The sequence below is a fragment of the Astyanax mexicanus genome, chromosome 7 (assembly GCF_023375975.1).
Source record: "Astyanax mexicanus isolate ESR-SI-001 chromosome 7, AstMex3_surface, whole genome shotgun sequence".
NCBI lineage: Eukaryota > Metazoa > Chordata > Actinopteri > Characiformes > Acestrorhamphidae > Astyanax > Astyanax mexicanus.
In genome coordinates, this window is record NC_064414.1 from 12,682,938 (window position 1) to 12,702,970 (window position 20,033).

The following is a 20,033-nucleotide window of genomic DNA, read 5'->3' on the forward strand; positions in this document are numbered from 1 at the left end:
GTGCTGGTTAGATTAGTAGGTTCTGGGGTTTGATAACAGATGGATGGAGCTGTGCTGGTTAGATTAATAGGTTCTGTGGTTTGATAACAGATGGATGGAGCTGTGCTCGTTAGATTACTAGATTCTGGGCGTTGATAACAGATGAACAGTGCTGTGCTGGTTAGATTAGTAGGATCTGGGGGTTGATAACAGATGGATGGAGCTGTGCTGGTAAGATTAGTAGGTTCTGGGGTTTGATAACAGATGGATGGTGCTGTGTTGGTTAGATAAGTAGGTTCTGGGGTTTGATAACAGATGGATGGAGCTGTGCTGGTTAGATTAGTAGGTTCTGGGGTTTCATAACAGAAGGATGGTGCTGTGCTGGTTAGATTAGTAGGTTGTGTGGTTTGATAACAGATGGATGGAGCTGTGCTGGTTAGATTAGTAGGTTGTGTGGTTTGATAACAGATGGATGGTGCTGTGCTGGTTAGATTAGTAGGTTCTGGGGTTTGATAACAGATGGATGGAGCTGTGCTGGTTATATAAGTAGGTTGTGTGGTTTGATAACAGATGGATGGTGCTGTGCTGGTTAAATTAGTAGGTTCTGGGGTTTGATAACAGATGGATGGAGCTGTGCTGGTTAGATTAATAGGTTCTGGGGTCTGATAACAGATGGATGGAGCTGTGCTGGTTAGATTAGTAGGTTCTGGGGTTTGATAACAGATGAACAGTGCTGTGCTGGTTAGATTAGTAGGATCTGGGGGTTGATAACAGATGGATGGAGCTGTGCTGGTTAGATTAGTAGGTTCTGGGGTTTGATAACAGATGGATGGTGCTGTGTTGGTTAGATAAGTAGGTTCTGGGGTTTGATAACAGATGAACAGTGCTGTGCTGGTTAGATTAGTAGGATCTGGGGGTTGATAACAGATGGATAGAGCTGTGCTTGTTAGATTACTAGGTTCTGGGGTTTGATAACAGACGGATGGAGCTGTGCTGGTTAGATTAGTAGGTTCTTGGGTTTGATAACAGATGGATGGTGCTGTGCTGGTTAGATTAGTAGGTTTTGGGGTGTGATAACAGATGGTTGGAGCTGTGCTGGTTAGATTAGTAGGTTCTGGGGTTTGATAACAGATGGATGGAGCTGTGCTGGTTAGATTAGTAGGTTCTTGGGTTTGATAACAGATGGATGGAGCTGTGCTGGTTAGATTAGTAGGTTTTGGGGTGTGGTAACAGATGGATGGAGCTGTGCTGGTTAGATTAGTAGGTTCTGGGGTTTGATAACAGATGGATGGAGCTGTGCTGGTATCATATTTCACTACCACATATTGAAAATTCAGAATTTTGCTGTTCACACTGCCACACAAAGGACACACCTGTCTCACATATGATGTAAAAAAAATGTTTATTTGCTGTTTGAACGTAGTCTTATTGACACACTCACCATGCCCCCGGTACACTCGCGACACTCCTGCAGGCACACCACATTGGCCCAGGTACTGTAGGCTTTAAGGCCGGCCACTAAAGCCTGGAGGGGCCGATTGCTCTGAAGATCCTGTCCCTGACTCAGAGCATCATCCATCAAACGAGCAGCATATCTACAAACAAACAAACAAATAAAAAAAATTACTAATCACCTTTTTAAAGCAGCATTACATGAAAATCTACATTTCTTGCCCTTTGAGAGCCTACCAAAAAACACTATACACAGCATTTCTTCACATACTGAGAGATACAGAACCATCACTGAACGTAAAAGAAGCACTGTACTGTCCCCATGAATTATGCAGCTCTAATGAGTGCTGTTCACTGCACCTTCTTTCATTCCTCATTTTCTTTAATTGCTTATTAAGTGTCTTAATACTGTATTTTCATAGTTCATAGCTTTTGTTTATGTTGACTGTTGTAATGTTGGACACAATTCATGTTTTTATGCTGATTTATCAAAATTGAATAAATGATACAGATCCTGGTTGTCCTGTTCACCTTCACCAGAGTTACACAGTGAAGAAACCGGTGTGCTGATTGAGTTTTGTTTTAAGATAAACACTCCCCTCCAAAAGTATTGGAACAGTAAGTCCAAAGCCTTTATTTTTGCTGTAGACTGAAAACAACTGTGTTTCACAATAAATGATTAACATGAGAAAAAAAGAACAGCTTTTATTTTCTTTACATCTGATACACAGTTCAGATGATAGCGCCTTTTTATAAACCCACCGATTTTTCTTATGAGCACACGTTTTGGAACAGATTAGCCTAAAATATATTTCAATTGAATAAGTCTTAATATTTTGTGGCAAGTCCTTTGCTTGCAGTAACGGCATCATGTAAGTAATCCACTGACATCATTAAACCTTTGCATTCTTCTTTTCTGATGCTTTTCCAGGCTTTCACTGCAGCCTCTTTCAGATGGTGTTTGTTTTGGGGGTTACTCCCTTCAGTCTCCTCTTTAGCAGGTAAAATGCATGCTTGATAGAGTTTAAGTCTGGAGATTGACTTGACTAGGCCAGTATAAATTCCCCTTTCCCTTTCTGATGGACTCTTCTAATGAACTCCACACACACGATTCAGTACAGAAGCTGTTTCAGACTGGTTTCCCTTTTTATTCATGCTTATTCATGTTTTTGTTGATTGTGGCCAAACAGTTATATTTTTTTCTAGATTTGGCAGTCTCTTCCAATCAGTTTAATTAAATGTTTATTTAAATTGACAGACAAATCTTGCGTGACATCATCAATAAAGATGATGAGCCCATGTCAGAAGGCCATTGCAAGCCATTCTTGCCACTGTGTTTCACTGTGTCCCAGAATTTATAAGGCATCAGGTGAGGTCCCAGTACTTTTTTCATGAAGTCTGTTCTGTGAAGAGTAGATTGTAATACCTTCTACCTCCTGCCATTGTTGCTGATGTTTCTGAAACATACAGTGGTTTTAGGGGCTTTCTTTACAGCACTCACAATGTTTCTCTCATCAACTGCTGTGGTGTTCCATGGTCTCCTTGGTGATCTGTTTCTTAATACACCAGTGACGATCTTCTTCTTCAGGACATTCCAAACAGTTGTTCCAGCTATAAACAATATTTCTGAAATGACTGAAATTATTCCTTTTCTATATAAATATAATGTAAATGAAATATAATTGCACAGTCTGCACAGATAAAACCCAAATCTGAAGTGCAGACATTCAGTGCGGTATGTTTTTTTGTATAATTAATGTATCAGGACCAGAGGTGGAAAAAGTACTGAAAAATTGTAATTATGTGAAAGTACCTTTACTTTGCTAAAATTCTACTCAAGTAAAAGTAATAAGTACTCAACTTAAAATGTACTTTGAGTAAAAGTTACATAGTTACTTTTAATTATTTGATATAAAATGTAAAAACAAATCATACGTTTTTAATGAACTATTATTCCACATAATAATTAGGATCTTTCGGGCAGTATTTGTTCAGACCACCCCATAAAACAAGTGGCATAGGTTTCGATGATCCATTTTTTTTTCTTAAAAAGTTATGGTAATGTAGGTGACTATAAACTGTAATTTTATAGTTTTACAGGTCATTATTATTTTTTAACTTTGCATTGCTATCCTCTAACTGCTAAAAGCAGATTGTTTGATGATAAAAGTACTTACACCACATGCTTTCGCAGATTTGATGTGGAAGTTTTGAAAGCTGACAGCTCTGTCCGGCGGGGCAGGTACATTTTGTATTGCATGAGGACGTTATTGCCTTTTTATTCCATGCGCGAGCATCTGTGCCATTTTTTTTTTTATTCAGACAATTGCTTTTTTTCCCAGCATTTTTTTACTCAGTAATTGGTAAATGTAGCAAAATGTATTGAGTAAAAGCAAAATTACCTATTTTAAAAACTACTTTAAAAATTACAAATTAGTCATAAAATCTACTCAATTACAGTAACTAGAGTAAATGTAATTCATTACTTTCCACCTCTGATCAGGACACACCTGGGTAACAAAACACACCCTGACAGTCACATGTTTCAATACTTTTGATCATAAGAAAAATGGGCGGGTTCAGACAGAAGATAACATCTTCCTAACTGTGTATCAGATCCAGAAGTAAATATATCAGGAAATATAAACTGTAATTATGATCATTTGTCTCATATTCCTTTTTAATGTCAAACCCAAATGTTTTCAGTCTACAGCAGAAATAAAGGGATCAGCCTCACTGTTTCAATACTTTTGGAGGGGAGTATAAGTTAACTTGCACATCACAAGCACTTGAAATGCAACTTTCAGGAGGTATTATTAGCATGTAAACTACAAGCAGCAAAACATCTCATCACGCCTGACAGCAATTCACAGCAGTACTTACAGAACAAACAAAGACAGATATATTTCATCACACACTTGCTTTAACCACATTAACATAAATGTTTTCACACACAGACACATACTAGGGCTGCACAGTGTTAAAAAAAAAAACCTAACATTGTGCCATTTAGTTTTTCTGCTACATACATACAGCTCTGGAAAAAAATAAGAGAGCACTTCAGTTTTTGAATTAGTTTCTCTGATTGTGCTATTTATAGGTATATTGTAAAGTAAAACTAACACTGTTGTTTTATTCTATAAACTACAGACAACATTTCTCCTAAATATTAAATAAAAATATTGTGATTTAGAGCATTTATTTGCAGAAAATGATAAATGGCTGAAATAACAAAATTTTCAGTCCTCAAACAATGCAAAGAAAACAAGTTCTTATTCATTAAGTTTTAAGAAATTAATATTTGGTGGAATAACCCTGGGTTTTAATCACAGTTTTCATGCATATTGGTATGTTCTCCTCCACCAGGATAAAATTGGATAAAATTCAATAGTTCAGTTCGATTTGATGGCTTGTGATCATCCATCTTCCTCTTAAATATATTCCAGAGGTTTTCAATTTGGTAAAATCAAAGAAACTCATGATTTTTAAGTGGTCTTATTTTTTTTTTCCAGAGCTGTATATTTCAATATTAAAAAAATAGTGATTTTCCCAGATTTAACCAGAAGTCAATACTCTAACTAATACATTCCTTTGTGTATCAAAGATGGGAGTTTAATAAAGGATAAAGCAATAATAATAATAATAATAATAATAATAATAATAATAATAATAATAATAATAATAATAATAATAAAGCAAAACTCAAAAATAGGCTAAAATTAAAGTTATTTCCAGTAATATTTGTTTGTCAGTATGGTATAGTATTAACAGAATACATTTTAACCCTCCTATTATCTTTAGGGTTAATTTGATCCCATTTAACGTTAAGCCTCTGAAAAAAGGGCTGAAATTAGTATTGTGATTCGTCTTCTTATAATTTGATAAAGACAATAAGTAAAACATAAGATTTTTCAAATATATTAACTTCAATGTCTAGTTTATTAGGCTGCTTTATTGGTGTGAAACATGAAATCTTTATATTCTACACATATTTGTGTGGTGATAATGTCGAGTTCACTTTTACATTCAGTTTTATTATCTTTCTCTAAACGTACCTTCAGTTTAGGCCCTTAACAACACAATACTTATAATACTAATATAATAGTAATAAAACACTTATAATAATACCAAAATCACTAATAATTTATCAAGTAAACATAAAAAAACTGGTGAGTAAACTTTGCTAACCTGTTTAATTATCTGGAATTAAAATAATTTTTTGGAGGTTTAAATTACTGGGATCAGCAGTCACACTAAAGAAGCCACAGGCTAAATCATTGGGTAGGCATTAATAATTTAGATTTTTTTGATAGGCTAACATCCTATCTGACTCTCTCTCTCTCTCTCTCTCTCTCTCTTTTCAGTGAAAATGCTGAGAATGTCATACTATTATTAATAATGTTATATAATCCTGAAGAATGGAGAGCAGATTTCCCTAAAGCTGAACCTTCTCTTTCTTTTCTTGATCTGTGTAGATCAAGATCAAAAAGTTAAATCTTAGACAGAGCTGTTCAAATCTTGCTATTTAACAATATCAATAAGCATTTGTATTAAAACTAATATGTAACAGAAGCTCCAAATGTGGGTTTGCAACAATAACAACATCTTTTGGCAGATATATTGTTTTGGCATATATACAGCTTTAATTAAAGTGAGAGAACTGATGAAAGAACTTTTCAAGAACTAAGGCATAACTGATGCACTCATACTTGCACTATACCTCATAAAACTGTGAACTTTTAAGAACTGTATGCACTCATTCACTTTACCAGCCTTAAGCTTTTAGACCTCTATATTTGCACTAATGTTTATATGGGTTCTGTTACCAATGGAACTGTTATTCCCTCTTAACCCCCCCCCCCCCATTACTATTGCACTATTGTCTTGCGTCTCTTATCTCACGTATGTCCCTTTTGTATTGTACATTTAGTGTCTCTTATTCTTTTATATTTATATTTTTATCTTGCTGTAACTTTGTGTTGGTCTATCATATAAAATCTTTAAATTTGTGTATGTAACATGAAAACATGAAAAAATATGAATAGTTTTTCAAGGCACTGCACCTATGTGATGATATATGGCAGGTGTGCGTTTTTATGGTAGGTACTGGATCATTATCTTTATGTCCCATTAGAGCAACCTGATCACGCATTCAGACAGCAGGGATAGTCAAACTGAATAACAGACAGAAATAAAAGACAGAGTTCAAACCTGAAGTGGTCAGACTGACCTGACAGTGAAGGTGAGGGCGAGGGAAGTGGCCAGGTGAGGCATCAGTCTCAGATACTGCGTCTGATGCTCAATTATCTTAACCTCATCCTGGTCTTTTGGTCCAAACTGTCTGCGGCTGAGGGGGAGTGAGATAGAGAGAGTGAGAGAGAGAGAGAGAGATAGAGAGAGAGAGAAAGAAAGAGAGAGAAAGAGAAAAAAAAAACATAAAAAGACAGTATAAGCACTGAAGTTGATGTGGGTGTAACAAGTGTGTGATAAAGATAACACATCGGAGTGTGTATGTGTGTGTTCTGCAAGAGTTTCTGTGGTGGACTGTCAGCCTCATGTTCAGAGCGGAGTGTGTGTGTATGTGTGTGTGTGTGAGGGGGAGTGTTTCTCTTTGCTGAGGTGCTGAGATGTGTTGTCAAAACTACGATACGCACACCTGTTCCCCATGAACTACCGCAGCCTGTATCTCTGAATCTATACACTGCAGGTGGCTTCCCCACAAGACAGGAGAGAAAGAACTAGGGCTGGGGGGTGTGTGGGGGTGTGTGTGTGTATGTGTGTGTGTGTGTGTGGTTGGTTTCCAATGTGACAGAATCTTACTGAAATGTCCTTGTGTGTGTTCTCACAGGTACAGAGTGAGTATTTATCTTTTATCTGATTTTTACATTTAGCTAAATGCTAATTTTAACTTCAGCGCCTACAATTTTTGGCACTTTATTAGGGACACTATATCTCCTGACTTTTTTAGTGATAGACAAGCACAAAGTAGTGCATACTTGTGAAGTGGAATGGAAATGATACAGGGTTTTTAAAATTTTAAATAAAACAAAAAGCTGATTAGTGTGACATGCTAAAGTATTCAGCCCCCATACATCAATACTTCGTAGAGCCACCTTTCACTGAAATTATAGATGCAAGTCTTTTGAGGTTTGTCTTCACCAGCTTTGTGCACCTAGAGACTGAGATTTTTGTCCCATTCTTCTTTACAAAACACTTCTTAGCTCAAGCTCAGCCAAGTTGCATGGGAAGCGTCTGTAAACAGCTATTTTCATGTCTTGCCAGTCTCAAGTCTTCTGCAGCCTGCAACCGGTTTTCTTCAGGGATTGTCCTTTGTTTAGCTTCATCCAAATATCCATCAACTCTGACCAGCTTCCCTGTCCCTGCTAAAGAGAAGCCTCCCCTTAGAGTGATGCTGCCACCACCATATTTCACACTGATAAAAGATAGACGGCGTGTGTTTAGGGTGATGAGCAGTGTTACTTTTCAGACACACAGCCCTTTGCATTTAGGCCACAAATTACAACTTGGGTCTTATCTGGCTTTCCACCAAAACTGGTCAGAGAAGCAGCCAAGAGGCCCATGGTCACTCTGGAGGAGCTGTAGAAATCCACAAGAAGGTGCATCAGGAGTATCTGTCCATAGGACAACTATGGACAACATAGGACAACTCCACACATCTAGCCTTATGGAAGAGTGTTAAGAAGAAAATGTTGTCCATAGTTGTCCTATGGACACATACTCATGATGCACCTTCTTGTGGATTTCTGCAGTTCCTCCAGAGTGACCATGGACCTCTTGGCTGCTTTTCTGACCAGTTTTGGTGGAAAGCCACGTCCTGGTATGTTTGCAATTTTTGGATGATGGATTAAACCGTGCTCCTTGGAATGCTCAAATATTGAAAAATGTTGTTAAAATCTAACCCTGCTTTAAACCTCGCCACATCTTCATCTCTGACCTATCTGATGAGTTCCTTGGTCTTCATGATGCTGTTTGTTCAATAGTGTTCTCTAACAAACCACTGAGCCCTTCACATAACAGCTGTATTTATACTGAGACTAAATTACACACAGCTGAACACAAACTAACAAACTATTAACAAAATAAGTGACTTATGAAGGCAAAAGATTGTATTGGATTCTATTTAGAGGCTTCAGAGTAAAGAGTGCATGTCACACTTTTCATAGTTTTATTTTATATATTTTTTTACATCATGTATCATTTTCTTTCTCCATCACAATTATGTGCTATTTTGTGTTGGTCTATCACTTTACATCTCAATAAAGTTTGTGGTTGTAAGGTGACAAAAGGTGAAAAGGTTCAAAAGGTATGAATACATTTGAGAGCAATGGTATACATTGGGTTAGGGCCTTAATTTTAATGCCTGAAATGAAGATTCATCAGTCCAGGCTACAATTGTCCAGGCTTTATTTCTTCAGATTTGGTATGCGTGTGCCCACTGCAGTCTTAGCCTTCTGTTCTTGGCTGGAACGTGGTCTCCTGTTGTTGTAGCCCATGTGCGTCAAGATTAAACTTGTGAATCTTCTCACAAAAACCCCAATTGCACAGACTGGTTAATTCAGTCTGTCTGGCCATTCTCTGTTAATTTCCATTAACAACAACGAACACAAGTCGCCCTACAATATTCTGACTAGGGTTGCAACGGTATGAGATTTCCACGGTATGATAACCGTCTCAGAAAATACCGCGGTATCACGGTTATCACGGTATCACAGTTTGTTACATATATTATTAAACTGACCCTTAAAGAAATTACAACAAATGTTTTTTGTTCAATTAACTATTTATTGTAGAAACCTGGAACAACTATATAGATAATGTCTCCTTAAAAAAAAATAAACTGTACACCATTAGGTGAAGGAAACCAGGTTTTCCCACTACTCTTAAGGTCATTAAGGGTGCATATAAAAAAAAAAATATATATATATATATATATAAATATATATATATATATATATATATATATATATATATATATATATATATATATATATATATATACACACACACACACACACACACGTGTCACACATTACATGTACTCTAAAAAGTAAAGATCCTGTATTTAAAATATTCAGTACAATTATTTAAGTTTAAATTATTTAATATCTGATAAACTGAGCCTGGGTCAGTGTCTGATCAACAACTGTTGTAAACGTCCATTTTACTGCGTTGGTATATAAGCAGATACTGCAGAAAGAGGGGATTTATTTCTGACATGATCCTCACAATAGAGATTTCTATTTTAAGGCTTTCACAGCGAGTCTGGTTTTAACATATGAAAAACAGGCACGTCAGAATTAGAAAATTAACGCATGTAAATGAATGGCGTCTTTCACATCCAGTCCGGCCAGGACCTTTACACGGACACGTGAATCCGTCGTAGCACGCACTTCACGCCTGTACCTGCGTGCCCAAATTTCGGATAACTCAGCGCTTTTTTTTATTTATGTTCAGATTAAAATTATAAACTAAACACATACTTTGCGCTGCACAGCGGGGTGGTGTTCTTGGAGATGGGAGAACAGGTTTGACGTATGTCCACCTTTAGCTGTGACTTTACGGCCACATTGATTATAAATCGGATACCCATCCTCGGGTGCGTTCGGCGGGTCTCTGAAATAGTCCCACACTGCTGATTTTAGTTTAGCCTTTTTTTAGGCGGACGGAGATTTGTTTATTCTGATGCACTTTCTGCTGTTCTCACCGCTGTGTGCTGAGCAGCTGAAGCGAAGCAGAGTTGCGCATGCGCGGGTGAGTTTCTCCACTGGCTTGCGTTTTACCGGTAATAAGCAGTGTTGGGCACGTTACTTTGAAAAAGTAATTAGTTATAGTTACTAGTTACTTCTCCAAAAAAGTAACTGAGTTACTAACGGAGTTACTCCACTATAAAAGTAACTAGTTACCAGTAAAAGTAACTATTGCGTTACTTCGCCCTGTAAAAATAAATAAATAAAGAATAAATAAAGAAAATAAATGATGTAATTTAATATCATTATTAGAAAAATAACAAACAAAAATAAACCCAAAATGTTGACAAAAATATGGTCTAACGAATAAAAAAAAATAAGAAACGAAAAACTCCACAGGACCAAAGAAAATTACTAAGACATGTAATACTGAAAAAAAAACGGAAAAAACAAATACACGTCTGGGGATAAAAATTAAACAAACCAAACCACACTCAAAGAAATAAATGTATATATAAACAAAACAAAAGAATGGACAAAAACAACAATCTGTTAAAAAAAACTCATTTAAATCCATTAAAAAACTCATTTAAAACAATCACAGGCTTTTTGCGCAGAATAATAAACGTTTCGGTTAGTTTCAGTTTCAAATCATGAAAACAGCTCACCAAAACCTCAACCTATCCTTTATATTTGACAATATTTGATTAACTTACAGGTCCTTACTTATTTTTATTTAACTGAACTGAGTTGTAAATTATTTATAGCCTCGCACTGAATTCAGCTCCGCGCTGCGAAAGAGAGAGAGAGAGAGAGAGAGAGAGAGGCGCAGCGCATTTTGCCTGATTTCTCTTTATTAATTAACAGTACATTTGTTGGCTTTAGTAAGTTTAATAACATTAATTTTAGTATACTTGTCAGATCTTATTTATAAAAACTTTTTTTAGAAGACAGAGGTTATTCTGCGCGCAATGCCGCGCCGCTGCGCCAAGCACCACTTTGCGTGCCTGACATTTCAGAGCGCTGGACGAGATTTTAATTCATGAATTAATATATTTAATATTTTAATAAATTTGCCCTGGTGATAAGAAACGAATGCTAACATATAGCGTTATATTTCTGTGTATTTCAAATGTTTTAAGTTTTATATAATTGACGGGCAGCACCACGCGCCAGATTGACAATGTGCTTTGTTTTTCAGATATAAAAGTGAAATTCAGTTAAATAATAGCAAAGTTAACTAAAATAAATTTATGTTCAGTCAAAGTTATTTTCTCTTTTAATTTTCCATTTCAAAACTCCAGCATTTGAGTGAGAATAAGCATCTGTTGAAATTTTTAAACAGCAGAATGCCTAGTTATTTAGTCTGTGTACTAAACATAAATATAAATCCTTATAACTGACAGAAATAAATATAACTAATAATAATTTATAGTTACAGTGCAGATTTTTAAGTATATATATTTTTTCATAGTTGATTGCTGAAGGCTCTGGGTGTGGTTTATTTTTATGTGGTAAAGATGTGATGGAGTATTTTGGAGCGCAGGGTGAGCAATCGCGCTAAGCTTTTTTCCGCCGCCAAGATAAAAACACGCCAGAAATTTACCTCAACACACATCATTTCCAGACCACCACGCCCATCGTTGTTAATATATTCCAAAGTCCAACGCTATTTTAAGGACGCGTGCAAGGCCTAAAAATAGACTGTTGACGGGTGGCAAAGCGCCACGCTACACGCCTTGCGCAAAGTTAAAAAAAGTTCATTCAGCTGCTAAAGTAACGTGCAGTAACGGAGTGTCGAAAATGGTAACGGCGTTATAGTTACAGTCAGAGTAATTAGTTAGATTACTCGTTACTGAAAAAAGTAACGGCGTTAGTAACGCCGTTTATTTTAACGCCGTTACTCCCAACACTGGTAATAAGCAAACACACACGGTATGATAACCGTGCATTTTAATACCATGGTATACCGTGAAACCGGTTACCGCTGCAACCCTAATTCTGACAAGTCTACACACTTCTGTTTTTGTGCTAATCATGTGAAATAAACAAGTTGACAGCAACAACAGCAGCACTAAGCTACAACTCTCAGCATCTTTGATTTCAAACCCACTGAGAACTGCAACAGGTTCATCTACCTGGGGCTTCACTACCTCTAACTAATTAATAATATTAATATTGAAGTATAGAGTAGAGACTAATAGAAAAAAAAAACATATTTTGTCATGTTTAACAAATATTTCTTTACATAATTAAGTAGTTCTTGCCATAATATGGATTAGAACATTAATCAAATAGAGCTATTCACTGTATACCAACTCTACCTCTTCACAACTTTACAACTGATGCTCTCAAACACATTAAGAGAACAAGACATTCAAGTAATTAACTCTTGACGAGTTCAGCACAGCTGTTAACTGAAAGTAATTCCAGGTTTCAGACTCTACTTCATAAAACTGACAGAGAAAATCCAGCCAAGATGTACAAAACTTTAATCTAAGCAAGAGGCTCTACTTTAAAAAATCTAAAATCTAAAACATAATCGACATCACAACTCCTATCCTGACCCTCAGCCAGACCACACAGGACACAGCACCTGTGTGTGTGTTTACACTCAGGGAAAGTCCTCCACAGCCACCCACCCACGTGTACACACACACACACACACACACACACACACACACACACACACACACACAGCAGCACTTCCTGACAATGCAACATTCTTCAAATCCACCCTGAGGCCACTACTCGTACTGCAGCAACAGATTCTCCTAAACCGTGACACCCCAACAGCAGTGTTAACCAACACCACCCACTAGGCCTGTCACGATAACAACATTTTCAGGACGATATATTGTCCCAGAAATTATTGCGATAAACGTTAATTTTGTTATTTTAAAGAAAATGCTTTTTCCTGCTTCTGGGCTCCCAAAGATGCTTTAAGACAATGTGCTACAGTAATAATATACTAGCATAATACTATTACACTATTTTACAGTTAAACTAACTTTCAGACATTGGGCTTCCAATATTATTGGGCTATCCAATAATATTTTAATTTTAATTTAGATTAAAGTAACATTTACATTAATTCAACTTTTTAAACTCTGGACATAACACAGACACTTGCAGATAATGTTTTTCTGATCATATATGCATATGCTGTAAAATACAAATTAGTTCAAAAACACAAGTGTCCATATGATCAAATCCACAGAGGGCTCAGCCAGAGCTCATGCTATAAATGTATTTTTTAATGTAACTGTCAGACAAATTCTGAGTAAGAAATACCTACATGTTCACCATATGAGGCTTGAGACAGGATCTCTCTTATTCAATATTCAGCTCAGACAACTGGGCTGGATGGTTGTGCTTTAAATGAGATCTAAGGTTAGTGGCTTTTGTTGCCACTGTTGTGATACAAATAAACATATTGGCTCATTCACATTGATGGTTCTTCTCGCTCATATACGTTCGCAAGCTAACATACCTTTGCGTGTTTGCGCGCACATGAGTGTATGTGTTTGGGGTGTTTGGTGTGTTGAGATGAGATGTGGTTTATTTTCATGTAAACGAACTCACGCGCAAACCCAATGGCTATTATCGACATAGGCAAAAATGATAGCGATCAAAATATTATGGTACGATAAGTCGATAATGTAGTTATCGCGACAGGCATACCACCCACCTTCATGCAGAGCTTAATTCTAATGCAAATCACCTTCATTTCATATGACGTCATAGGTTCAGATAGAATTAGATCTAAACTCTACTCAGAAACTCTGATTTACTAATAAAAATAACTCACCACACAGCCAATAATGACTAAACCACTGGCAATAAAAGAGAGTACACACCTAAGAGAAAATGGCCAAATTGTGCCCAAAGTGTCATTATTTTATTAAATTTTCCTATCCACTAAAATAGTCCACTGTAACTCAGTTAGAATTGTACATCACTGTATGTTTTGCTGTGCCCTCAAAATAACACACAAACATTAATGTCTAAATCACTGGCAACAAAAGTGATTATACACCTGAGAGAAAACTGCCAAATTGTGCTCACAGTGTGAATATTTTATGTGGTCACCATTATTTTCCATCACTCAGCTGGTGGATGTTACAGACTTTGCGCTCCTCCACCTTCCGTTTGAGGATGCCCCACAGATGCTCAATAGGGTTAAGGTCTGGAGACATGCTTGGCCAGTACAACACCTTTACCCTCAGTTTCTTAAGCAAGGCAGTTGAAATCCTGGAGGTGTGTTTGGGGTCATTATCATTTTGGAACACTGTCCTGTGGTCCAGTTTTCACGGGAGAGGATCGTGCTCTGCCTCAATAGGTCATGTTGGCTGTCATGGTTTCCTTAATGAACTGTAGCTGCCCACAGCCCCAAACCATGACACACCCACCACCATGCTTGACTGTAGGCAAGAAACTTGTCTTTGTACTGCCTGGTTATCACCAGATAACACCATCTGAACCAAATAAGTTTATCTTGGTCTCATCAGACGACAAGAGCTGGTTCCAGTAACTCAAGTCCTTAGTCTGCTTGTTTTTGTGGGTTTCCTTGTGCGACGACAGCTATGCAAACCAATTTGATACAGTGTGCGGTGCATGGTCTGAGCATTGACAGGCTGACTCCCCACCCTTTTAACCTCTGCAGCAATGCTGGCAGCACGCATTTGTCTGTTTTCAAAAGCCAACATCTGATATGATCTCCTGACAGCCTAGGCCATCTTTATGTAGAGCATTAATTCTTTTTTTTTCCAGATCCTCAGAGGGTTCTTTCCATGAGGTGCCATGTTGAACTTCCTGTGACCAGTATGAAAGTTTAACCTACTGGTACCGGCTCTCATTCACACTTGAGAACGTGCATCACTAATATGATGACACCAAGAAGGAAAAATTGCTTATTGGGCAAAAATAGGCCATTTCATGTTTTCAGGCGTATTTTTACTTTTGTTGCCAGCGGTTTGGACATTAATGACTGTGTGGAGTTATTTTTAAGGCACAGTAAATTAACAGTTATACAAGCTGTACACTGACTATTTTATATTGTGTTAAAGTGTCATATCTCCATTGTTGTCCAATGAATAGATATGATAAAATATTTACAGAAATGTAAGGGGTGTTCTCGCTTGTGTGAGATACTGTACATGTTTTGAAACATTTCAGTATTTAGGACTCTTAGAAAAGTCTAACCAGATGTTAGTTTTGACATCATTATTAATTGTACTACTTTAAAACATTTAGATTTTAATTTGTTTAGTTTTTTTTAACCCCGCTATCTTTAATCTCAGCCTAATCGAACATATCAAGTCTGAAAGATATGTGCTTACATTTTTTATTTTTCAAAACATCCCCTGTAAAGTCCCCGCAGCACTCATGTTCGGGTGGGTCCTGCCACGTTCTTTGATGAAAAAAAATCTATAAAATGTGCGAGCGTGGGCGAAAAAAGGGGTTGTTATGCAAATGGAAAACCTGCGACCATAGAAAGCAAACATTTCCCCTGCCTCTTGCTCTCTCTCTCTCTCTCTCTCTCTCTCTCTCTCTGGGGATACCATCTTTGGAGACAACCCTGCAACTCTTCAACCCACGCACTTGCGACACACTACACACACACACTCATGCAAAGCCACATGTAAGAAGGATAGAGAACAGCAGATGCGGGGAGGCCGAGAGTCCCCCTCTAAACGGGATGTTCTCTGTGGTGAGCAGACTCTCCACACGTCACTGCTGCCTCGTGCTCTCTGCATTCATTTGTAGACTTGCTTGTTTTCTCCTTTTTCTGCCCCATGACCACATGAATAGCTTTTTAGTTTGTGCATCCTGTTTTGATCTCTGCACTTCTTTCAGAACTTAAATGGCAACAAAATATAGATAATTTGAGAGTGCTCAGGTGGCCTCACTAATAAATGTCAAGGTAGATTGGAGTTACAGTCGGCTGTTTTTGGTAGAACAGAGTGGAAGTAAAGTTTCTAAAAATCTAAATCTGATTCAAACACGTATCTCAAATAGTTCAATCTGAAGTCTCTTACCTGTGACTGTAGCGCACTGCTATGATGAGTCCAAGCTGCGGAAAAGGGAGAAAATTACATTAAACATTATCAGCAAAATATAGAGGACTTTTACTCAAAAATAGCAGCATAATAATAATCCAGAGAAAAATTTAACTGCTCAAATTTTGATCTGTCAGGAGACGTATTTGTAATTCTCACTTTAGAGATCTACTTTTTTACAGTTGTTTCTGACAAAATTGCTTAGGAGAAAAAGTATTAGACAAAAGTGAGACATATGATACTGCTGATGTCAAAGGAGTCAAAACTAAGAGTGCGTTTTTAGAATCATATAAAAGCTGTGATGAGATCTATAGGCGGCCCCTCCAAACCCAGGTGTCAAACCTACAACCCGTGTCATCAATGGTCCAGTGATACAACCACTGAGTCACCACTGCTCTTAAGCTGGCAAAATCAATTCAACCAAAAAAACAACTTTCTAAATCAGTTTTACCTTTAATTCTTCAACCTTTTTATTCTTGAAAAGTAAAAAAAATCATTTTGCAGAAACAATGCCTGAAGTTTTGGTATAATTTTACCTACTTAAACTTAAATATACAACTGAACACCATATCCTAATCAGAAAAGAGGATTTCAAAGAGTCACAAATATTAAAGAATATACTTTAACATGTAGGTAGTGTGCCTCATTAAAAATAAAAAGGCTCCTAGTTTTTGAATGAGAAATAGTTGAGTTCATATTGAGACTCCTGTCTTTGGTAAATGCTTGTTATTATTAGTGTGGCAAATATGAGCACAATGTAAGACTTCATTGAGCGCTATACTAAACTTCCAGTGTAGTATAGACACGTGAGATTACTGAGCTCTTTATCTCAGGAGACACATTTGAGCAGCAAGAGATTTATGCTGAAGTCTACATTGTCTTTCCGATCTTCTTTTTTAATTTTTATTTTCTTTGAGAAGACCAAGGAATGACTCACTTGTTAATTAATACAGCTACACAAGTCTACATAAAAAACATTGTAAAACAGTGTAAAATGCAGAGTTAGGGGCCATGCTCAAGAGATTAGGGGTGTTTGTGTGTGTGTTTGTGTGTGTGTGTGCGTTTCCTCCCCTGAGATGTTTTGCCAGCCTTTTACTGCAGCCGCCTTCAGTTAGCGGATGTTTGTAGGTCTACAGTAAATGAAAAGTATGTTAAACTTGGTGAAGGTTAGGCGACTGACTTAGCCACTTAAGAACAATGAATTTTATTAATCTCACAGTGCACAGCCTTTTCATCTGATATTTCTAGCAGTCTAATCTGTTTTTGAGGGTTACCACAGTTTGGAATTTTGAAGAAATCCCTGAATTCATACAGGCTTCTTTTGATTCTAGACTGTGACAGTAATGCAGACAACCCTTTAAAAGCGAACTGGACAAAATTCATTTATACACTGCCTGGCCCAAAACAAAGTGGCCACCTGGAAATTATACTAAGCAAATGATCTGAGCATGTTGTTGTTCAGCAACAGTATGTGCTGAAAGAATGAGGTCAGCTGACTACCTAAATATACTGAATATAGACCAGCTTATTCCATCAATGGATTTTTTTCTTCCCTGATGGCACGGCCATATTCCAAGATAACAATGTCAGGATTCATGGTGCTGGAATTGTGAAAGAGTGATTCAGGGAGTATGAGATCATCATTTTTACACGTGGATTGAGAGAGTTCACCACAGAGTCCAGATCTTAATCTTAAGAATCTATGGGATGTGCTGGAGATGGCTTTATGCAGAGGTCAGACTCTACCATAATCAATGCTGCTGCAAGATTTAACAATAATGATGACACTGGTCCAGCGAAATGGCAACTTTTTAATTTAATTTTTAAGTGTATTTTACAGGTTTGTTTTGTCTTCAGAATAATGATTGTATCTTTAACAGGTCATTAAATAAGAAAGGCTGGGCATGAAACGGCTCATTAATATAAGACCTAACCTTCATCACAACAGACACCCACTACTATGTAAACAATGCCACCAGCGGAAACAGAGTAAACAAACAGTGTCCTACACACAGCTGCAGCACACTATCAGAAATACAATCACATCCTCAGCTGCTACACACCATCACCTTACTGCGCTGTTTTAATGTCAATAAATGTATGCTCCACTGATCTTTTGGGTATCTAAACCTTAAGTTTATGGTTGAACGCTGGGGCGATCAATACAAAACAGTATATCAGTGTAAATATACAATAAATTTACAATTTTGTTGTAAACAATTTTGTGAATTGGATTTCATAAGGAACAATAAACTACCATATTTTTCAAATTCAAAGGCGCACTTAAATCTTAAAAAGTTTCCCAAAACTTGTCAAAGTACCTTATAATCCAGTGCACCTTATGCATGACATTTACAGTCAGGTATTAAGGAGCAGTAAAGCCACTCTTTTGAAGTACAGCATTATACAGGAGTGTCAGTTTAGTTCTCCACCACTGGGACTGGAGCATTAGCATTACCCGCTAACCGTGCTAGCTATTTCCCCGTTCAGAGGACTGTAGCCTGCTGCTAAGCCCGGCTAGCACCGCTGAAGTAGCATTACCATTACCGCTAACCATTAGCCGCTAATGCTAATGCTCCAGCCTTAGTGGTAGTCTGGAAATCTAAGTTTACTGTGATGTTAAATAAACGAAAGCGTTTTACTCAACCAAATAAACAGTTTTCAGGAGAGAAATCTGTGTAGATTAACATTCAGCACTCGTTTGACTTTAAAAAAAAGTAGCCTGCTACTAGCCTGCTGCTAAGCCCGGCTAGCACCACTGAAGTAGCATTAGCATTACCGCTAACCATTAGCCGCTAATGCTCCAGCCTTAGTGGTAATCTGGAAATCTGAGTTTACTGTGATGTTAAATAAACGAAAGCGCTTTACTCAACCAAATAAACAGTTTTCAGGAGAGCAATCTCTGTAGATTAACATTCAGCACTCGTTTGACTTTGAAAAAAAGTATTTTTTTTATTACAGTTATGTTCACTTGGCTTAGCTTTACTTAACTTAGTTAGCCACCACCACCCAGCAGCAAAACCTGCTGAACTTATCATTTTTATAGTGTCTCTTAAATGCTCCCTATAATCTGGTGTGCCTTATGTATGAAAACAGACCAGAAAAAAGATGTTTATTGATAGTGCACCTTATAATACAGTGCGCCTTATAGTGCAAAAAATACGGTAACGTAATTGATATTACTCTTTAACCCTTTTTAAGATCTGACCACTGTTGTTCACAACTAACGACTAGAGTGTTTGACCCAATGGGTTTTGACCTCTTACCAAAGAAATAAAGGGAAGGCAGCATTCTTGACTCTGACACTGGTGCAGTATTAGCGGCATATTTCTACTCTTTGCACAGTTTTTAATGGTACACTTTCTCTAGTATAGCTGGGAGTTTAACAGATGCATTATTTTTTCATTACTAAGAAAGCTGGCACTGGTACTCAAATACACAGTTTAGGAGCTCCCTCTTGTGGTGACCATCATGTGTTGATTATCTATTATGTGGATAGAGGACAGCTAAACAGAAAGAAGTGTTATATATTAAATATGTTCTGAGGTAATATACAGTGTCCTGTATACCCTTACCCTTACCACTTTTCCACACTTTTTTTCATAAATGTATTTTAGCGCTGTTTTATATGACAGACCGGCACATAGTAGGTTGGTAATTACTTGTAATTGTAAAGTGAAAAGAAAATGATGCATGCTTTTCAAAAAAATTTGAATAATGAAAACATCTAAAAAAATGTGACATGCAAAAGCATTTAATCCCCTATATAAATACTAAGTAGAGCCACCTATCGCTGCATTTTAAGCTACAAGTCTTGTCTTTACCAGCTTTG

The 20,033-nt window shown here is 37.1% G+C and overlaps 1 protein-coding gene across 1 annotated transcript in view; it reads right to left on the reverse strand.

Moving 5' to 3' along the window:
• The window catches only part of acoxl (acyl-CoA oxidase-like), a 95,519-nt gene that overhangs the window by 58,326 nt on the left and 17,160 nt on the right, over window positions 1-20,033 (reverse strand). Inside the window, exons 10-12 of the mRNA XM_022685010.2 lie at window positions 16,181-16,215; window positions 6,662-6,778; window positions 1,421-1,574 (exon numbers count right to left, since the gene is read on the reverse strand). Of these exons, the coding sequence (XP_022540731.2) occupies window positions 1,421-1,574; window positions 6,662-6,778; window positions 16,181-16,215 (306 nt within the window). The remainder of the gene's footprint in view (window positions 1-1,420; window positions 1,575-6,661; window positions 6,779-16,180; window positions 16,216-20,033) is intronic.